Source organism: Sorex fumeus, unplaced genomic scaffold, assembly GCF_029834395.1.
Source record: "Sorex fumeus unplaced genomic scaffold, SorFum_2.1 ptg000072l, whole genome shotgun sequence".
Lineage (NCBI taxonomy): Eukaryota > Metazoa > Chordata > Mammalia > Eulipotyphla > Soricidae > Sorex > Sorex fumeus.
In genome coordinates, this window is record NW_026606129.1 from 50606635 (window position 1) to 50628962 (window position 22328).

A 22328-nucleotide genomic window follows, 5' to 3' on the forward strand; every position below is an offset into this window, starting at 1 on the left:
TTCCTCTACTGCCTAATCTCAGTTTCTCATTGTCCTGTGCAAAGTCTTTAACTGAAAGGAAAGCTGCCCAGCCCCTAAAATCCTCTACCAAAACAGTAGACACCTATGTGTGTATAGGGGAATGCTTCTCTCTATGAAGAACATACTTGGGCCAGAGACACAGTACCAGGACTAAGGCACTTGTCTTGATGTGGCTGACCCTAATCCAAACCCAGCACTGCATATGGTCCTTCGAGTACTTCCAGGAATGAGCTCTGAGCACAGGGCCAGGAACAACCCCGCTGCACCACAGGGTACAGTCCCAAAACAAAAACACAAAAATGAACATACTTGGCTACCCTGGCCATGGAGACAGCTTCCCCATTTCTAGCCCTGCACCCTGAGTGTGGTTCCATATGCTCTTATGCCTGCCCCTGCAAGCCACCCCATCTCTAACTATGGGAGTGGGGACCCATGGTTAGAGCTGGTTCTTCTTAGAGACTTAGAAGAAAACTCTTCCTCCCCCAGAGCTGCTTATAGTATCCTTTCCTTTTGTTTTTGGGCCACACTTGGTGATACTCGGGGCTTACTCTTGGCTCTGTGTTCGGGAATTACTCCTAGTGGTGCTCAGGGAACCATATGGAACGCTGGGGATCGATCCTGGGTCAGCCACGTGCAAGGCAAATGCCCTACCTGCTGTACTATTGCTCCGGCCCACTCTGTGTCCTTTCTAATCTATGTTCCATCACTTTTTACTTGAAAGATAATAAAGATTAATAAGACAAGCAAAAATAAGCTTTGCACAGAGTAGCACTGTCCTCCCATTGCTCATTGATTTGCTCGAGCGGGCCCAGTAACGTCTCCATTGTGAGTCTTGTTGTTACTATGTTTGGCATACTGAATACGGGTAGCTTGCCAGGCTTTGCGGTTGGGCAAGATACTCTCTGAGATGGGGCTGGAGAGATAGCACAGCGGGTAGGGCGTTTGCCTTGCATGCGGCCAACCCGGGTTTGATTCCCAGCATCCCATATGGTCCTCTGAGCACCGCCAGGAGTAACTCCTGAGTGCAGAGCCAGGAGTAACCCCTGTGCATTGCCAGGTGTGACCCAAAAAGAAAAAAAAAAAAAAAAAAAAAAAGATACTCTCCGAGAGGGGCGGAGGAATCAAAGCCGGGTTGGTACTCAAATAGCTGGAACCAAAGTCTTGTCTAAGCCCAAGGGATACTTAGCACCCTATGAGGCACAAAGAACTCTTGGGGAAGGAGTTATATGCAGATATCTCTAAGGCAGCCTCCTTCTAGGCTATGGGCAGGTTCAGAGCAGACCACTTACTATGCCTTCTCTAAGCAGTGCTTCTTGGCAAGACCACAGTGGATGCCAGAGGATCGGTCTGAGGGGGTGTCCACATCAAAGGTAGCATTGAGGTTAATTTCATCATTGAAGATTGGTCGGCGAAGCTTCAGGTTCAGCATACCCAGAGGGGCTGGACTGTAGGCAGAGATGGGCTGGTTACTCAGGGCCACAGAGGCAGCCTCGAGGACAGCTGTCCTCTAAGCACCAGAAGCCTGGCTTAGGGGAACCCTACAAGGAAGCCATTATTTCTAAAGGAAAAAAGAAAACAAAACAAAACACTTGGTTAAGTCTTTCACACAATCATGGCACCAGAAAAAGTCTGAAAGGCATGGAGGAAAGAAGGACACAAGTCCAAATGAACTCACACAAGTCCAAATGCATGAACAAAAGACCTGTGGACCGAATTGTCTCATTTCTCAGACTGAGAAATGCCATACAAGGAGCCAGAGAGGTGACCACAGGCTTGTGTAGAGGAATGTCCCTCTAGTGCTACTAGTCATGACAAACAGCAGAATCTGAGATGCTGCCAAAATGATCCCAGGCAGAACTGGCACTTTCACAGTTTGAATCTGCTACAGACATTAGTGGTTCCGGAGAACCACTAATGTGGGAAAGAAAAGTGTTTGGGCTGGTGAAGCAGTACAGGGGTGAAGGTGTCTGCCTTGTAAGCAGCCAAACATGGTTCAATCCTGGCACCATTTATAGTCTCCCAAGCACCACCAGGAAAGACTTCTGAGCACAGCCCTGAGCATTGCTGTGTGTGGCCCAAGTATCAAAAAAGAAAAAGAAAAGTCGGAAATGCTCATAATTTTAAGTAGTTAATTGGGGAGAGGGAGGTTGGGCCATGCATGGTAGTGCTTAGGGGTCACTCTGAGAAGTATTAAGGGACCATATGTGGTGCCAGGAATACAAACTGGGATAGGCAGGATACAAGGCAGGCATGTTAACCCTTGTGCAATCTTCAGACCTTGTAAACTTTATTTTTTGTAGAATTTCTGCTTAATATAAAATTTTTAAAAAGATTAATAAGGGGCTGGGGGAATAGCACAGCAGGTAGGGCATTTGCCTTGCACGTGGCCAACCTGGGTTCGATTCCCAGCATCCCATATGGTTCTCAGAGCACCGCCAGGGGTAATTCCTGAGTGCAGAGCCAGGAATAACCCCTGTGCATCGCTGGGTGTGACCCAAAAAGCAAATAAATAAATAAATAAATAGTACTTCTATTAAAAAAATTAATAAAAAAAGTAAAATTATAAGCATCAAAAGTGCAACAATCCAAAGACTTTTAAGACAATTACAGGAGAAAATATTTTCAAACCATTTATCTGTAATGGACCAATATCCAGAATATATAGAGAACTTCTAAGACAACATCAACAAAATGCTCATTCAAAAGCAGCAAAAGGCTTGGACAGGTAAGGTATTTCTCCAAAGATTTGTAGAAATGGCCCCCTCTTGCCCCAGTGCCCAGGGGGGCAGCACCAACCCCCGCAGCACCACCACAGCTTCAGGGCTCCATTCTCAACCTCATGTGGGATGCAGGTCCCTGCATGGGGTAAAATCAGACTGACTCAGGTAAAAGGGTTAATCCCCCATTAGAAGCTTTCAGACCAAGTGTAGATATGGTGAGGTCTACATGTCTTCTGCCAGCTCCTTGAGAGTGGGCACTGTATGTCCAGCGCCTGACAGAGCCCTCATGTTCCTGGGGCCTCAACGCAGCATGGCTGGTGTGACCAGAGGGTGGGGAAGAAGGATCACAACCAAGCTTAGTTTGTCAAAATTGACCACACACTGGATCTCAGAGAGTCACACAGTTATCAGTTATGTAGTCCTCTGCCAGTGCAGACCAAACCAGGGCAGGCGAGGAGGCTGCTGATTCCCTAAAGAGGTGCTGGAGGATGCAGAGCAAGAAAGAAAGAGTGGAACTGAAAAAGAAAAGGTACAATAGACATGAGAGGACGCCAGCACAATACGATGGGAAAAGGCGTGCACGGTAAAAACAGCTAGGGAAGAGGGCCACAGATGTGATTCCTGGTCTCAGCATGGCTCACACCTGGTGGGTGAGCCAGGTGCCAGCAAGAGTGCCACTGTGATCTCTGGATAACAAGTGATGCCTGCGCAGAGGAGAGGATGCTCATTCCTGCTGACTCTGCAGCATGAAGAACACAAAAAGGCACAGAAGAGGAAGGCAAGGAGTGCCCTGCATGCCAGGATGATGCACCCAAAGCCACTGCAGCTCATAAGGACGGCCCGTGAGCCCTTAGGTACAGTGCTAAGGGTGTGAGTTTGGGGTGTCTAAACAGGCTGTTGAGGAGCTTGTATATCTGGGCAGAGCGGAATTAGCGGTAGGACAGATGGGTCATGAGCCTCACGTGGATGTGGTACAAGGAGGCACCCCAGTTTACCTGGGCAGATACCAACAACTGGAAGTGGGAAATAGAGAACATAATGATCTTTCCATAGATACTGAAGACGCTCAAATAAAAGGCCTTGCCTTTTGCTGGACAGCAGGGTAGGCGCAGTCCCAAGCTGGCTGGCTGCAGGGAGCCACTTGGGGAGAAAGCAGCACCATTGGGGGCTGGAGCAATAGCACAGCGGTAGTGCATTTGCCTTGCACGCGGCCGACCCGGGTTCAATTCCCAGTATCCCATATGGTCCCCCAAGCACCACCAGGGGTAATTCCTGAGTGCAGAGCCAGGAGTAACCCCTATGCATCACCAGGTAGATCCAAAAAGAACCACAATGAGATACCATCTCACACCTCAGAGACTGGCCCACATTCAAAAGAACAAAAGCAACCAATGCTGGCGCGGATGTGGCGAGAAAGGGACACTTCTTCACTGTTGGTGGGAATGTCGACTGGTTCAGCCCTTTTGGAAAACAGTATGGACGATTCTCAAAAAATTAGAAATTGAGCTCCCATTTGACCCAGCAATACCACTCCTGGGAATATATCCCAGAGAGGCAAAAATGTATAGTCGAAGTGACATCTGCACTTGTTTGTTCATTGCAGCACTCTTTACAATAGCCAGAAACTGGAAGAAACCTGAGTGCCGAAGAACAGATGACTGGTTAAAGAAACTTCGGAGTACTATGTAGCTGTTAGAAAAGATGAAGTCATGAAATTTACATACAAGTGGTACAACATGGAAAGTATCATGCTAAGCGAAATGAGTAGAAAGAGGGATAGACATAGAAAGATTGCATTCATCTGGGGGATATAAAGTAACAAAATATGAGATTAACACCCAAGAATAGCTGAGATCAGCACCAGGAGGATTACTCCATAGTTTAGAGGCCAGCCGGGCATTCTAGGGGAAACGGCAGCTCAGATAGAGAAGGGAGCACCAAATAAAGGGTGTTGGGAGGATCCTCCCAGGAGGGGAGATGCATGTCGAAAGTAGACTATGGACTGAACATGTTTGCCACTCAATGCCTCTTTTGCAGACCACAACACCCAAAAGGAGAGAGAGAACACAGGGGATTGCCCTGCCACAGAGGCAGGCGGGGATGGGGGAATGGGGGTAGGGGATATTATCCATGGTGGTGGAAAATGGGCACTGGTGGAGGGATGGGTATCTGATCATTGTATAATCGAAACCCAAGCACAAAAAATTGTAAATCTACAACTGTACCTCATGGTGTTTCACTAAAAAAAAAAAAAAAAAAAAAAAAAGAAATAGCAGCACCATTTCACCATGCAGGGACACACTTCCCTCTGCCTCTTGGCTCCCTCTGCTGGCGACTTGACTGCACATTCCAGGAATGGGGGATTCTTGTGTAGATGGTTTTTGTTTTGCTTCAGAATTTAGGGGCTGGAGCAATAGCACAGCGGGTAGGGTGTTTGCCTTGCACGTGGCCGACCTGGGTTTGATTCCCAGCATCCCATATGGTTCCCTGAGCACTGCCGGGAGTAATTCCTGAGTGCAGAGTCAGGAGTAACCCATATGCATTGCCGGGTGTGACCCAAAAAAGAAAAAAAAAATAAGTAAAATGTTTTAGCACATGGGGCTGGAGAGATAGCACAGTGGGTAGAGCGTTTGTCTTGCACGCAGCTGACCCAGGTTCGATTCCCAGCATCCCATATGGTCCCCTGAGCACCTCCAGGGGTGATTCCTGAGTGCAGATTCCAGGAGTAACCCCTGTGCATCGCCGGGTGTGATCCAGAAAGCAGTAAATAAATAAATAAATAATGATTATTTATTAAAAAAAAATGTTTTAGCACAGCAGGTAGGGAGTTTGCCTTGCACGTGGCCGACCCAGGTTCGATTCCCAGCATCCCATATGGCCCATATGGTCCCCTGAGCACTGCCAGGGGTAATTCCTGAGTGCAGAGCCAGGAGTAAACCCTGTGCATCGCCAGGTATGACCCAAAAAGCAAAAAAGAAAGAAACAAGAGTGCAGAATTTGGGAGCCAGATGAATTGAGCAAGTCGTTGCATCCACAGGCAGCCCCAAGACAGTCAGTGCTCTTACCTATCTCACAACAGGCCTGTCTGGTCTGCCCTAGCTTTTCCTGGTCAGAGTCCAATACTTGTCTCCAGACTGCTTCCTGCTACTGCTAAACCTCAGCTATTATCCAGGGCAGGCCCCTCCACCAAAGCTAGGGGGAGTTAAGGCAGTGTCCAGTGTGTGGCCCTGCTACTACTCCAGAGGGCCAACAAACCTTTCCAAAACCAGGCGGTCCACAGTCTCTCTATCTGCTGGCGGGAGGTTCAGTGTTTCCTGCAGCATCGTTAGTTTTTTTTTTAGGCTCTAGGGGGAATTAAAAGAAAAGTGTAAAAGAAAAGCTGGTGCCATCAAGTTCAGAGAGACTACCAGGGACATGAGCAGTACCACAAAGGGCAAGCCACTCTGCCCCTCCACCCTCCCCTCGGAACAGAGCAAGGTCTGAAAGTCCAAGAGCAGGATCAGAAGGCCAGGACAAACCAGGGATGACCTGTGATGCTGCCACCCTCTGTTACGAAGGACTGGGCTCCTGACCTACCGTGATCCAGGGGGCAGAGGAAGTTCAACATGAACATCACTCTCTGGTGCTCAGGTTCCCAGCAGAGTCCTGTTCTGCCATTTTTAAGCTTGTTTATGCTTTTGAGCCACAAACAGTAGTGTTCTGGGCTCACTCCTGGCCCTGTGCTCAGAAACCACTGCTGGAGGGCTTGGGGCATCATGTAGGGTGCTGGGGATCAAACCCAGTACAAGTGCCCTGCCCACCATACTATCACTCTGGCCACAGTAGCTCTCCCATATGAAGGCCCCCAAATCATCCATTTCCCACCTGGCTAAGAAAGTCTCTCACCGTGATTTCCTTGTCAGCACTCTGTAAGTCCTTCTGGGCTGACTTAAGCTCCAACTTGGCCTGGTCCAGATCACAGTAGGCTGCCTGCAACTATAAAAACGGGTAGGGGGCCGGAACAACAGTACAGCATGTAGGGTGCTTGCCTTGTACATGACTGACCTGAGTTGTTTGATCCCTGGTACCCCATATACTCCCCCAAGACCTGCCAGGAGTGAATCCTGAGAGCAGAGTCAGGAGTAAGCAAAAAAAAAAAAAAAAAAACCAACAAAAGGGGCTAGAGAGACAGGGGAGGGCGCTTGCCTTGCACACAGCTGACCAGGGTTCAATGCCCAGCATCCCATATGTTCCCCTGAGCACCACCAGGAGTGATTCCTGAGTGCAGAGTGAGGAGTAACCCCTGAGCATTGCTGGATGTGACCCCCCCCACACACACACACGCTCCCCCCCCCAAAAAAAATAACCCAAAACAAAACAACAAAAATGGAGAGGGATTAAAGGATGAGCCTAAAGGTCACCATGTGCCCTGCTCCCACAATAGTCAGGTAGCTCAGGGGCCTAGCTCTATGTGACAGGGCTCTCATGTGGCAGTATCCCTCTGGAGCTTCCCAGGAGCAAGCCCACGGATACACATGCCCAGAAATGAAAGCAGCTGTGTAGATGACTGACTCAGGTTCCAAGGGTCTTCCTTTGCTGACCTAGTAGAAGAACAGGCTTCTAAAGTCATCACATTTGAACTAGCAAATAGAATTCAACAACTCATCAAAAAGATCATACACCATGACCAAGTGGGATTCATCCCGGGGATGCAAGGATGGTTTAACATTCGGAAATCAATCAACATAATCCATCATATCAACAAAAGAAAAGACAAAAACCATATGATCATATCAATAGATGCAGATAAAGCATTTGACAAGATCCAGCACCCGTTTAAGATGAAAACCCTCGGCAAAATGGGGATGGAGGAGACTTTCCTCAATATAGTTAAAGCCATCTACCACAAGCCTACAGCAAGCATCATCCTCAATGGAGAAAAACTGAGAGCCTTCCCCCTAAGATCAGCAACGAGACAAGGATGCCCACTCTTTCCACTACTGTTCAACATAGTACTGGAAGTACTTGCAATAGCGATTAGGCAAGAAAAAGATATTAAGGGCATCCAGGTGGAAAAGGAAGAAATCAAGCTCTCACTATTCACAGATGATATGATACTATACTTAGAGAATCCAAAAACCTCTACCAAGAAACTCCTAGAAACAATAGCCTTGTATAGTAAAGTGGAAGGTTATAAAATACCCAAAAGTTCGTGGCTTTCCTATATGCAAATAGTGAAAGAGAAGAAAGTGAAATGAAGAAAACAATACCGTTCACAATTGTGCCTCAGAAAATCAAGTACCTAGGAATCAGCTTAACTAAGGAAGTAAAGGACCTGTACAAAGAAAACTGCAAAATGCTACTTCAGGAAATAAAAGAGGACACGAGAAAATGGAAAAATATCCCCTGTACATGGATCAGGAGAATTAACATCGTCAAAATGGCAATACTTCCCAAAGCACTGTACAAATTCAATGCGATCCCTATTACAATACCCATGACATTCTTCAAAGAAATGGAGCAAACACTCCTGAAATTTATATGGAACAATAAGCCCCCACGAATAGCTAAAGCAATTCTGGGGAAAAAGAAAATGGGAGGAATCAACCTCCCTAACTTCAAACTCTACTACAAAGCAGTAATAATTAAAACAGCATGGTACTGGAACAAAGGCAGAGCAATAGACCAATGGAACAGGGTAGAATATACTGACATCTCCCCACAAGCATATGATCATCTAATCTTTGATAAGGGGGCAAGAGAAGTGGAACAAGGAAAGCCTCTTTATCAAATTGTGCTGGCAAAACTGGACGGCTACATGCAAAAAAGTGGGCTCGGATTTCTGACTAATGCCATGTACAAAAGTAAGATCAAAATGGATTAAAGACCTCAACATCAGACCGGAATCCATAAGGTACATTGAAGACAAAGTTGGCAAAACCCTCCATGATATTGAAGCTAAAGGTATCTTCAAAGATGTCATGCCACTGGCCAAGCAAGTGAAAACAGAGATAGATAAATGGGACTATCTTAAACTAAGAAGCCTTTGCACCTCAAAAGAAACAGTGAACAAAATACAAAGATAGTCTACAGAATGGGAAAGGATATTTGCCGAATACATATCTGACAAGGGGTTGATACCAAGGGTATACAAAGTACTGGTTGAACTCCACAAGAAGAAAATATCCAACCCCATCAAAAAATGGGGCGACGAAATGAACAGAAACTTTCTCAAAGAAGAAATCCGAATGGCTAAAAGGCTCATGAGAAAATGCTCCACATCATTAATCATCAGGGAGATGCAGATCAAAACAACAATGAGATATCATTTCACACCACAGAGACTGGTCCACATGCAAAAGAACAAAAGCAACCGATGCTGGCGCGGATGTGGTGAGAAAGGGACTCTCCTTCACTGCTGGTGGGAATGCCAACTGGTTGAGCCCTTTTGGAAAACAGTATGGATGATTCTCAAAAAATTAGAAATTGAGCTCCCATTTGACCCAGCAATACCACTCCTGGGAATATATCCCAGAAAGGCAAAAATGTATAGTCGAAGTGACATCTGCACTTGTTTGTTCATTGCAGCACTCTTTACAATAGTCAGAAACTGGAAAAAACCTGAGTGCTCAAGAACAGATGACTGGTTAAAGAAACTTTGGTACATCTAACACAATGGAGTACTAAGTAGCTGTTAGAAAAGATAAAGTCATGAAATTTACATACAAGTGGTACTACATGGAAAGTATCATGTTAAGCAAAATGAGTCAGAAAGAGAGGGATAGACATAGAAAGACTGCATTCATCTGGGGAACATAAAGTAACAAAATGGGAGACTAATACCCAAGAGTGGCCGAGATTAGTACCAGGAGGTTTGCTCCATGGCTTGGAGGTTAGCCACACATGCTAGGGGAAAAGGGAGCTCAGACAGAGAAGGGAGCACCAAATAAAGGGTGTTGGGAGGATCCTCCCAGGATGGAAGAAGCATGCTGAAAGTAGACTATAGACCAAACATGATTGACACTCAATGCCTCTTTTGCAAACCACAACACCCAAAAGGAGAGAGAGAACAAAAGGGAATGCCCTGCCACAGAGGCAGGGTGGGATGGGGGGGGAACGGGGGGGTGGGAGGGATACTGGGACCCGTGGTGGTAGAAAATTGGCACTGGTGGAGGGATGGGTATTTGATCACTGTATAACTGAAATCCAAGCACAAAAATCTGTAAGTCTACAACTGTACCTCATGGTGTTTCACTAATAAAAATAAAAAATAAATAAATAAAGTCATCACATTTGAAAGCTGTGCTCTCCCCAGCCAGAGGTTTAGTGAGGATGAGTAAAGGAAGCACAGAGCAGAGGAAGCCTATGCATGTTTTGGGTGAATGCCCTGTAAGTAAGCACCAGTAGCCAGACTCTCCAAATCACCCAACGGCTTCATGGAAGCAGCTGCACCATCCATTTCTAAGGCCTTGCTTAGGAGACATAACTGTACATGACAAAAAAATAGTCATCTCTCTTTTCCCTCTTCTCTCTGTTACCTTGCTTTTAGAGGAAAACAAGTCTTTCTTCAGCTTGTCAGTTAGCTCTCCCGAGGTCTTCCGTGATTCTTTAAGATTCTCATACTCTCTGTCAAGGGGCCATGGAAGTGATGTCAAAAACAGGCTAGACTGAGTCATGGCACCAACCCATGACCAAAAACCTCAGGCCAGCCCCTCAGTCATTTTCACTCCTCTCTGATATACATGAACCCAACAGGGACCAGATGGCACTGGGAAGGGTTCTATTCCCATAACAAAGAGCCGGGGACTTCTGTTTCCTGTAGAAACTAGGGGTTTCTGAGGATATGCAGGAATGCCTGATCCTTTGAGGAGACCACCAACACCCCAGAACCCAAGAGAGGTGACACCTGGAAACTTACATGTCTGTCAGTTGTGTCCTCTTTTCCCAAATCATATACCACAGTACTGCAAATCTGAGCAGTTTCTAATGCCGGCCAGGCAGAGTAAGGGGCAGTGCTCCTGGGAAACAGGCTTCAGATCTGATGACACTTATGGCTCAGAGAGCCAATCTCTTTAGAAATAACACTTAAGGGGCGCAGAGACAGTACAGGGGTAAGGCATTTGCCTTGCACATGGCTGACCCTGGTTTGGTCCCCGGCACCACCAGGAGTGATCCCTGAGCAGAGAGCCAAGAGCAAGCCTTGAGCACCATAGGGTGTTACGCAAAAACAAAAGGAAGGAAGGAAGGAAGGAAGGAAGGAAGGAAGGAAGGAAGGAAGGAAGGAAGGAAGGAAGGAAGGAAAAAGGAGGGTGGTGGGGAGAGAAGAGAAGAGAGGAAAAGGAAAGGAAAGCAAAAAAACTCAGGAGGGCCAGGAATGTATCTCAAAGGCTGGGCCTGAGTTCAATGATCAGCACCACAACACACACACACACACACACACACACACACACACACACCAAAAATTACACATAGAGGAGCTAGGGAGGTAGTCCAGAGCACATGCCTTGCAGAGGCCAAAGAAATAAGTTTAATCCCTGGAATCATATGATCTCCTGAGCACCACCAAATACGGCCTCAGTGACAACCCCCCTCCCCTCCAAGCACCACTGGGATTCAGGACTGAACTGCTCAGCCTGGTTGGCTGAATTATCACTGGAAGTGGTCTCCAGGCCTTCAGAGCACCACTAGGGATGCCCATCGTTCCAAAAAAGAAAAAAACAAAAAACACTAAGAATTTACACTCAAATCTCTCAATAACCCTAAAAAGCATGTTAATTACTATTTTCAGTCCAGAATTCAAGGGGTAAGAGAGGATAATAAACCGGCTCTTAGGGCTGGAGAGATAGTACAGCGGACAGGGTGTAGCAGGGAGTGCACTTGCCTTGCATGAAGCCAATCTAGCACCACATATGAGCCCCACCAAGAGTAACCCCTGAGCAGAGATAGGAATACGCCCAGAACATAGACAGGTGCGGCCCAAAAACAAACCAAAAAAAAAAAAAAGGAAAATAGAAGGAACTGGCTTCTGGGGTCAAAAGAGATAGTACAATGAGATGAGTAAGATGCTTGTTTTGCACACAGCAACGCAGGTTCAATTCCCAGCACCCCATATGGTCCCTTAAGTCCTATCAAGAATGACCCTTGAGCACAGAGCCAGGAATAAGCCCTGAGCACAGCTGGTGTGACCCAAAAAAATGAAGGAGAGGGGAAGGGAAAGAAGAGCAGAGGGGAGAGAAGAGGGGAGGGGAGAGGAGAGAGGGAAGAGAAGAGAAAAGAGAGGGGAGGAGGGGGAAAAGGAGAAGGGAGGAGCTGGCTCCAGGACACAAAGTGAAAGATGAGTTCAAACTAAGCAGGTCTCCAGATCTTGGCCCTCAAGATCACTTGCTCTACCATACAAGATGGCCAGGAGAAAGAGACATAGCCGGGTGCCATGACTTAGCTCCTAGGCTGGTGGGGGGGGGGGGGCAGTACACACTTCTTAAGGGACACGCAGTACACAGCCAGCTGCTCCACCGCTGACTGCCCTACTCCCATGTCTCGGATCATTTCCTCCACCTCAGGTCGCTGGCTCTGGAGTAGAAGCTCAATCCTGAAAAACACCCAGCCCACGACATTTAAAATCTGGAGGCTGACGGGTAGGTACCAAGTGCAGCTCTGCCTCCCTTTGCTGTCGTTGCCATGGTGACAGCCTGGCTGCTAGGATGCTTCAGCAGGCGGGCCTGCCCAATGAAAGGCCCCACAGCAGAGATGAGCACAGCTGCAGGGATGCTATGGGTTGTAGGGGTGCTGACAGAGACTCAGGCCAAGGAGATCAGGAAAGAGGTTCTTAGTGTAAAAGAATCGCCAAGTCCTCTGGCCACAGTCAACAGGGAGAGGGAGGAGTTTGGCAAGGGGCCCCAGTGAGTTAATGGAGGCTGTATCCCAACTCCAGCTACACGAACAACAGGGGATACTACAGAAGTAACCCAACCTCTGCTGCGGTCCAAGTGGGTAATCTGGAGGCCTTGGGTGCAAGAGCACAGGGCAGGCCCCATTTCCAAGCTCACCGCTCCATGGTCTTCATTTTGCTCCTGAGTCGGCGGGCCTCCTCCCGTGCTTGTTTGGTCTCATCCTGCTGCTGCTCTAAGAATTTCATCTGCTTCTGAAGAGCAAACACACCCACACCTACTGTTGCAGCCAGCCCAGCCAGGGCCACTGCAAAAACCATTAGGAGAGCTTCGCCCTAGAATTGCTCGCTTTTAATAAAGCTGGTGACCACAACTCCCAAGACCTAGGAGAGAAGGGTGACTCCCTGGGTCATAATTTTTCTAAGAGGGCTGAGACCAACTGCTTCCTTAGTCCTCTACCTACTTCATTTTGAGAACATGTGCAGAGTTCACTGGCAATATCTACAGGCCCACTGGGGGCTGCCAAGTTCCTATGCTATGGCCTGAGTGCCATAGCACATGCTGTACAGCACCTTGAAGATACTCAGAGCACAAATCCAGACCCACAAGCAATTGCCAGGCGAGGCGAGTGAAGCCAGACTGGGCAGACACCCTTAGCAAAAAAGCCACTCAGGGGCTGGAGTAATAGCACAGTGGGTAGGGCGTTTGCCTTGCATGTGGCCGACCCGGGTTCAATTCCCATATGGTCCCCCGAGCACCGCCAGGAGTGATTCCTAAGTGCAAAGCAAGGAGTAACCCCTGAGCATCGCCGGGTGACCCAAAAGGAAAAAAAAGCCACTCAGCTTGAAGCTGGAAAGGCCCTCACAGGGCCTTCCCTGCAGCCAAGGGCTTGCTTGCTCTTTCCCTCCTGATGGCCAGACCAGAAACCAGGCAGGAGCAGAGGCAACAAACATTCTGGGCTCTTTCAGTTCAGGAGGATGCTCTCTTTCCTTTTCAAATGGCATCAGAAATGACTGGTCCTTCCAACAAGGCCAGAATATCAACTGGGTCTCAGATCAATCACCTCATATCCTTGGAGAGCAAGAGGCTCACCATGCCAGGCTAATACAAAATTAATCTGGGTCTCAGGCTGCTAGCTCTGCAGGCTTTGATCTGCCTGGTCAGCTCAGCACCGCCAACTTCAAAGGCCCCATGCACCTCCCTGGGATGCTATTTGATCTGGCTCCAGAGAGCACCCCATTAAGGAATAGAGTGCTCAGGAAAGGTCCTTTAGGCCGGTTCATCAGTGGAGTACAAATCACTCTTGAAAACATGGTCCCACCTCACTGAGGTCTTGCTGAGCAGCCCCTCCAACAAGTGTTGGGAAGGCCTTGCCACTCAGACTATCTACAACAAATTCCCTAAGGCATTCACTGTGGCCCTTGGCTCACAAACTGGTGAATATAGCATGGGAGACCTGGGGAAGAAATCTGCTTTCACTCACAATTCTGAAAACCAACATATTGACCTGGGCAGAATCAGAAGTCCAGAGTGGTGAATGCAGGAATGTGGGGTATCACTTGCCACAAAACTGTTCCCAAAGGACTTGGGGACCCACCTTGAGGGTGGAGCACAACATTTCAGCCTGGTCTAAGGCCTGCTGCAGAGAATCCACGGTGGCATTGCGCTCTTCCAGCATGTTCCTCAGAGTGTCAATGATGGCCTGGCAGTCTCGTTTCTCTTTCTCTGGAGCAGGGGCAGAAGGTGGAGGGAAGGCAAGACCCATTGCATCTCCCCATCAGCATGAGAACCAAGGCACTAGGGCGCTGGCACGCCTCCTCCCCGCTCAACCCACTCTGACATCCTGAGCCATGCAAGGAACAACTCTCAGCCAGAAACGTGGGTTGCCTGATTCTCTCCCAGCTTCACCAAGTCAGAGAAGCGGAGCCAGAGTCTTTTCATTCAGAGGATGAAACCTTCTTCCTACTGCTTAGAACTACAAAAGATTTCACTGCTCCCCACTCCTGTGGCTGCAGTTAGATCATCATCCCAGATTTCAGGTTCCAAACAGATTCCTTTCAGACTCAGAAGCTGTCCAAGAACATTCTGTCCCACCAGGTAGCTCTCTCCCTGGGAGAGAAGCCTTGGCTACAGAGAAGAGTCTGACATAGCTGGGGGCGGGTATCTTCAGTTACCTTTACTCTCCTTTTCTGTCAATCACAAGAGCTGTCAAAACTCGTGGACATACACAGCAGAGTCCCCAGCTGTCAGAAGGTTGAAGGTCTTTCTTCCCAGGGCTTCTCCCTCCAACACCCAAGACAGGAATTTCCCATGGCCCCTTTTCTCTTATTAACTCACCTTTTTGGGAAAGCTGGGCTCTGGTATTATCCAATTCATTCTGTAAGGAAATATCCACAATAAGCAGCAAATAAATAAATAAATAATAAAAACCATCATAGCAAGCATCACATAGCTTCCCATAAGGTTTGGGGAAACCTTGGCTCACAAGCTGGCTCACAAGGGGAAAATGAGAACTGTAGATTCAGAGAGGCATCATCTCTGTTATACCTCAAAGTCAAGTTAAACCACCTGTGGAAAAAAGTCTTGCTTTACCTCTGTATGCTTGTTTGTGTGTGTGTCACCAGGAACCAAACCCAGAGCCTCATATATGAGGCCAGCTCTCTACTACTGAATCACATCCTTAGCCCTTGAGATCTGGAGTACATGCCTGGCATACACAGGACCCTGGGTTCAACCCCTGGCACTGAATGGTTTTTCAACCACCACCAGGGATAGCCCTAGAGGTCCCCAGCATCACTGGAAAGAAAAATCAAAGCATGCATTCTAGATCACTCTCACAGAACTGAGAGACTCCATAACTATGCCCATCTCCCACCCAGGGGTCCAGAGTCCTCAATAGCCCTGTGGACAAGAGAGGCGCCTCATCAGTATGCAGAGAAAACAGGCTCTGCAGAACTAGAAGGTGGGGCAAGGGTCTGCAGTGGGAGTTGGGTGGAATCCAGGCAGATCCTTCTTCAAAAGGATCTTTCCAAGTCATTACCAGACATAGAATCCCCCATGTGACCAAAAGGAAGTCCTCTCCCATGCAACTCTCTGCCCAGAATTCTGAGGGCAGGAGATTTGGGGGGCTGGGTTGGCCAGTGTAGACACAATATCTAGGTGAGGGGTGAAAAAAGACACCCATGGGTTTCCTGTAAACAGACACCAAGCCCAGGCTCCTTTCAAGTCCATGTCCCCACCTACTCTGTCCACCAATCTGGTTTTGAAAGCTGGAACGAAATGAAGGCTAGGGATGTAGATCAGCAGTAGAGCACTTGGCTTGCCTGTGTGAAGTTTTGGTTTGGTCTCTGGCAAGAGAATAAAAAAGAATAAAAAAGAAGCAAACAAACAAAAAAACTATAATTGGGGGCCAGAGAGATAGTACAGTGAGTATGCATTTGCCTTGCACTCAGCTAACCCAGGTTCGATTCCCAGGCATCCCAAATGGATCCCCAGGAGTAATTCCTCACTGTAGAACCAGAAGTAACCCCTGAACATCGCTGGTGTGGCCCCAAAACAAAGCAAAACAAAAATTATACAAGCTATCACATTACGAATCAAATAGACACGTTCTAAGGGCTGGTGCATATACCTGGCATACTTGAGGCACTTAGTTCAATCCCCAGGACTGCATGGGCCCCCAAAAGCAGCAGAAGTGTGTGTCCCTGGTGGTCTCCAGTACCAACAGGCTCAAGCACCAATATCATTAGGCCCACACTTCAGAGCCAAGAAATGCCAGGGTGCCCTCAGATCCCTAGCACTGCTGGGAAAGAAAAGGAAGAAAGGAAAGAAATGAAGCTGCTTTTGTTGCCTTTGTCTCCAGGAAGACAAGCTTAAACAGGGAACAGTTACCATGACAATGAACAAGTTGGCTCCAAGCACAAAAGCTCCACGTTTTTGAAGCATCGAGATTCCAAGGACATCACTGCACCCTTGAGCAAGGGCCAAAGGAACCCTGATTTGTCATGCCTGATAACTGAGCTCTCAGAATCCAGGTTCCCTGGGAACCCCAATAACACTTCCTCAGGAGGTTTTTGCCACGTCAGCTACTTGTGTACCAAGAGAGTGAAATCACAGGCTGTGGGGAGCAGCAGTGTAGGAGAAGCGACCCTCTCATCTTCCCTGCAGTATGGGGCTCCATCCCAGCTACACATCTCCAGATTCCAGAGGCACCACCCTCTAATCCTGGCCTGGGGGAGATGCAGGCCCATTAACAGGTTTCCTGGCAATATCTGAGGTAGAACCAGCTCTGTGAACACTCGGTCCTGTGAACACTCGGTCCACACATCTTCCCTGGCTGAGGGCAAGAATTTTCTAATCTGTTTTTTACTGCCCCAGCAAAAAAGTGGCCTGGGAAAGATGGTTGTAGATCCTTTTGTGAGGTGAGTGAGTCTTGAGAGAGATACTCTGGGGGATGGAGAGATACCTGTGGGTAATGCAATTGTTTTGCATGCAGTCGACCAGGATTCAAATCCTTGCACCCCATATGATCCTCCAAGTCTGCCCTACTAGGAGTGATCCCTGATCACAAGTAACTAAGCCTTAAGCACCACCACATGTAGCACAAAAAAACAGAAAATAAAACAAAACCAAGATACCACACTGCTCATGAGTCAGAAGTATTCTGGGGCCAGAGAGATAGTACAGGGGTTAAGAAACTTGCTGTGCATATGGCCAATTCCTGTTGGATCCCCAGCACCACATACGGTTCCCCACCCCCACCCCCAGCACCACGAGGATTGATCCTCTGAGCACAGAGTCAGCAGTAAGCTCTGAGCACTGCTGAGTGTGACCTAAACACAAATCCAAAATGAACAACAGTACACTGAAGCCCGGAGAGGACTCAGAGCAGAGCTGTTTCTTCTTCTCAATCGTATGTTTCTCCAATAACTGCCTTATCATCACTGGTCCTCCGTGTTCTCCTAGTTCATGCCTTGAAAAATTCCTGCTGGTTCTGGGGTTGGAATCTGGGGCCTCACACACACACAGGCACAGCTTCACTGAGCTACACCTCTATTCCCTGGAGCAGTCCTTCTGCATACTGGAGATTTCCTCTCTGGGTGAGGAGAGAAAGTGAAATCCCAGGGGGCTAGAGGTACAGTAATAAGATAAATTCTAGGTACCTTTAAGAATTCTGCATCTAAGACAGTCTCCTCCTCCTGGGCAAGGTCAAAGAAGAGTTTGTTGATAATAGATTTTTTGCCAACCTGGATGGGAGAACAAGAAAGAATGTAAATGAATAGCCGGGTTCAAGGACAAGCAGATCAGGGGCTGATGTGCTGCCTAATAGGCAGCTGAGAACAGTAGACTGTTCTCAGCTCTAACCTCCCATTATCCCCTGGAGTCAGACAACCACTGCAGCCTGCAAACACCCCAAGCTGGGATCTGGATCTGTAATTTTATGGTTACTGAAGTCAGATCACCACAGACCCACATGGCGACTGCTCAAAAGATACTTTAAGTCTAAGTGCTGGGCATTGAGGAATAGAGAAAAAGCGAGCAAAGAGGTCAAATTTACCACGTGAAGACAGACTCAGGGGGCCTGGGGCTAGCTCTGTAACCAAAGCGTCCACAACCCTGGCATGCCCAAGGTTAGTTGGGCTTCATATTCAACATATTCAACCCCTTGGCACCACCCCACCTGCTTGAGTGCGATCCCTGGCGGTCTGCTCTTTGGGACCTCTGGTACCACAATACAGTGTGCCATATAAGTGAGCAGGCACTGCAACCAAGTATGTGACCTCTGACTTCCCCAGCAAGGGCATATGGAAGCATCCCAATCAACTATGGGACCTTAGCTAGCACTGTTACCAAGTAAACACCTCTGGTTAGCAAAAGAGGAAAAAATAGGGGCTGGAGCGATAGCACAGCAGGTAGGGCATTTGCCTTGCACGCAACTGACCCAGGTTCAATTCCCAGCATCCCATATGGTCCCCCAAGCACTGCCAGGAGTAATTCCTGAGTGCATGAGCCAGAAGTAACCCCTGTGCATCGCCGAGTATGACCGCCCCCCAAAAAATGTCAATAAAGGGGGCTAAAATTTGCCTTGCATGCACCCAACCCGTGTGCATTCCTGGCACCCGATGTGGCTCCCTGAGTTCTGCCAGGAGTGATTCTTGAGTGCAGAACCAGGACTAAGCCTGGAGCAAAGGCAGGTGTGTCCCCCAAACAACAACAAAACAAAGAAAAAACAAAAGGGAAGGAGAATTAAAATAAAGAAATAAAAGACTAGCTGAGGCAATATGTTCCCTCTGTCAGGGCATAACTAGACCTCTCAATTCACTCAAAAGTATAAGTGGGCTCCATAAGCCTGAGGAACCCAGAAGGTCAGAGACGTAGGCCGGGGCCGGAGAGATAGTATGGCACATAAGGTCAGCCCCTCTTGCATGCAGCTGACACGGGTACAATCCCCAGCACCCCATATGGTCCCTTGAGCACCACCAAGAGTGACACCTAAGTACAGAGCAAGGCGTAAACCCTGAGCACCACCAGGTGTGGCCCCAAAACAAAACAAACAAACACAAAAAGATTTAGGCCATTTTCAGAGTTCATTTCTCATTCCTGCTTCCCAATAAGCAGGTGTCTTTCAACTGACGTGGTTCCATTCTACCACCCTTACCTGGATTCGGCACTGAGGGCAAGTCCGACTTGGTGCTGTCTCGAACCACTGGAAGAGGCTGAAATAAGAAGTAGAAAAATAGACTGGTGAGTCCTGGCTTGAGTGGGCACATACTGGCCAAAACATTCCTCTGAACATGCAGGGTTGGTCTGTCCTGGTCTGTCCACAGAGCACAGCCCACAAGGTCTGACTGTTATAAGCACGTGACCAACTAACTGGTCCTTTTTCAGACTCTGTTGATTTGTGATTTGGCCCTCCCGACCCCTGCACCTTCTTTCTCTTTTCTTTTACTCTTTTTTTTCTTTCGAAGGGCAGAGAATTGATTTCAGGGTACACACATACGGCACGTGCTCTACCAGTTAGCCAATCCTCCTGCACTGCTTTTTTTGTCAGCCTTCCAGACTTTGACTTCAAGCAACAGTCAAAGCCCAGGGGTTATCTCACAGTGATTCAATAAAAAAAAGAGAGAGAGAAGAGAGAAGAGAGGAAAAAGAGAGCGAGAGAGAGAGAGGAAAATATATATATAAATTTAAAAAAGAAGCAATTTACTTAATATAAATAAAAGTTTTCAGCATGAACAAAAAAAAAAAAACAAAACTCAGGGGCCCTGAGATAGTGGAATAGGCTGAGCACTGCTTGGCATGAATGATGCCTGGGTCCAATCCTCAATACCACATCATCTGATCCCCCAGGTAAATTTATCTCAAAGGTACACTTACTGACTATCAGATGTCCAGTGGGAAACTGATAAAAGGAACACCACAAAACACAGATAAAAAGGAAGATTTGATAAGAATGAGAAAATTAGGAATTTTCCCCCATTCTCATATTTAACATATAATCAAAGCAAACACAATGGAAAAAGCAAGAGAATGAATGAGAGTCAACATTCACTATGAATGAATAATATTTTAAATAAACAATAGTATAAAAATAAGGGCCAGGGGCTGGAGCATAGCACAGCAGGTAGGGTGTTTGCCTTGCACGAGGCCAACCCGGGTTCAATTCCCAGTATTCCATATGGTCCCCTGAGCACCGCCAGAGTAATTTCTGAGTACAGAGCCAGGAGTAACCCCTGAGCATCACCGGGTGTGACCCAAAAAGCAAAATAACAATAATAATAATAATAAATATATATATATATATTGGAAAGTAAGTGCTAGCCTTGCATGCAGTCAACCTGGGTTTGATCCCCAGCACCCCATATGATTCCCTAAAGCACTGCCAGGAGTGATTCCTGAGTGCAGAGCCAAGTATGGCCCCCAAACCAAACTCAATAAATAAATAATATTGAGGAAGAAAAAACATCTGCAAAAACTCTTAAAAAATTAGTGTTAAAAAAACATAGGCAAAAATAAGGGCTTGGGAGATAGCTCAGGGGTGGAGGTGCTCATCTTGTATGCGCAAGGCCTCCAGCTCAATCACTAAGACCACCAGGCTAACCTGGTGGCCCCCAAAACCACCACATTGCCAGGCACTAGCACTGAACTGTCCAGCTTAGTAGACCAAGAATAACTGGGAATGTCCCCCGGAGCACTGTTTGGGAGGTTATGACATTAATGAGCCTATGTGTCAGGGAGAAAAGGGGATTGGTGGGAGCATTAGGCAGAGTTTAAGAGGATGTTCCTAGAGTGCTAATCTCTCTTTCGTTTTTTTCTTTTTTGGTTTTTGGGACACACTTACCAGTGTTCAGAGCTACTCCCAGATCTGTGTTTGGGGATGTGGGATCTAGCATCAAACCTGGGCCTCCTGCAGTAAAGCTCAGTAGGTCAGCCTACTGAGCTCTCCCTCCAGCCCTTAAAATCCTGTTTCTTGAGAGTATGATACATATGGGTGTGAAAATTTTAATTATATAATTTGTATACTTATTACATACATAGTTTTATGCAATATATTTTAATAAAAACTGTTTACAAAGTAGCTGTGCAAGGAAAAAAAGCAAAAATGAAATCAAGGACATATCCAGTGCAGATACTGGAACTGTCAGATCTAGATTCATAACACGTTATGCTGAAGTAATATAAATCAAAATGGAGAAAATGAGTTGAGAATAAGAAAATTAAAGGTTACATAACAAAATCACAAAAAGAATCATAGCCCTATGGGGCTGGAGCAATAATATAGTGGGTAGGGCATTTGCCTTGCACACGGCCGACTGGGTTCCATTCCCAGCATCCCATATGGTCCCCTGAGCACTGCCAAGAGTAATTCCTGAGTGCAGAGCCAGGAGTAACCTCTGTGCATCGCCAGGTGTGACCCAAAAAGCATTTAAAAAAAAAAGGGAATCACAAAAGATGGTCCAATTAGGAATTCTATGGGTGAGGTTTTTTTTTTTGGGGGGGGGAGGGTGTGGAGGGAATTTGGGTTCAAGCAATGCTCAGGAGTCCTGGCAGTATCCAGGGGACCATACCTGGTCCTGGTGCCAGGGTTGGCCACATGCAAGACGAGTGCATACTATCTTTTCAGGCCCCTTTATTGGTGAATTTAATAGCAGTTCAGACATAGTTGAAGAATTACTAAAGTGAAATATCAGTCAGAAGAGAAACTGAAAATTATATAGAGGTCAGAGAGTACAGGGAGTAAGGCATTTGCCTAGCGTGCAAAAGACCCTGGTTCCCTTCTCTAAACCCAGCACTGCATTTGGTCCCCTCAAGAACCACCAGGAGTGACCACTTAGCCAAGGCTAATTTCTGAGCACAACGTGTAGCCTCTCCCCAAATATATATAAATGAAATGATGAGGCCAAAGAGATAGATAGCAGATAGGGCCCTTGCTTTGCATGAGGCTAACCCAGGTTCAATCACCAGTATCTCTTATGGTACCCTGGTCACTGGCGGGAGTAATTCCCGAGTACAGAGCCAGGAGTAACCCCTGAGCATCACAAGGTGTGGCCCCAAAACAAAAACATAAATAAGGGACACAGATCTTATGAAAGGTCCAACATCTGTATTATTGTATTAGGAGTTTTGGAAAGAATTAGGTAGAATGCCCTCCTCTAAAAAAAAATTCACAGCTGGGCCTCAGAGATTGTATAACAGGTAAGCCACTTGCTTTGCACACCTA

The 22328-nt window shown here is 47.2% G+C and overlaps 1 protein-coding gene across 2 annotated transcripts in view; it reads right to left on the reverse strand.

The window, feature by feature from the left end:
- TRAIP (TRAF interacting protein) overlaps positions 1 to 22328 on the reverse strand; it is a 29936-nt gene that overhangs the window by 2469 nt on the left and 5139 nt on the right. The window contains exons 2-11 of one of the 2 annotated variants that reach the window (XM_056129381.1): positions 19266 to 19323; positions 17770 to 17853; positions 14945 to 14984; positions 14205 to 14332; positions 12767 to 12861; positions 12196 to 12309; positions 10259 to 10346; positions 6627 to 6716; positions 5997 to 6085; positions 1311 to 1466 (exon numbers count right to left, since the gene is read on the reverse strand). In XM_056129381.1, coding sequence (XP_055985356.1) covers positions 1311 to 1466; positions 5997 to 6085; positions 6627 to 6716; positions 10259 to 10346; positions 12196 to 12309; positions 12767 to 12861; positions 14205 to 14332; positions 14945 to 14984; positions 17770 to 17853; positions 19266 to 19323 — 942 coding nt within the window. The remainder of the gene's footprint in view (positions 1 to 1310; positions 1467 to 5996; positions 6086 to 6626; positions 6717 to 10258; positions 10347 to 12195; positions 12310 to 12766; positions 12862 to 14204; positions 14333 to 14944; positions 14985 to 17769; positions 17854 to 19265; positions 19324 to 22328) is intronic. The other variant, XM_056129382.1, reaches the window with a different exon arrangement.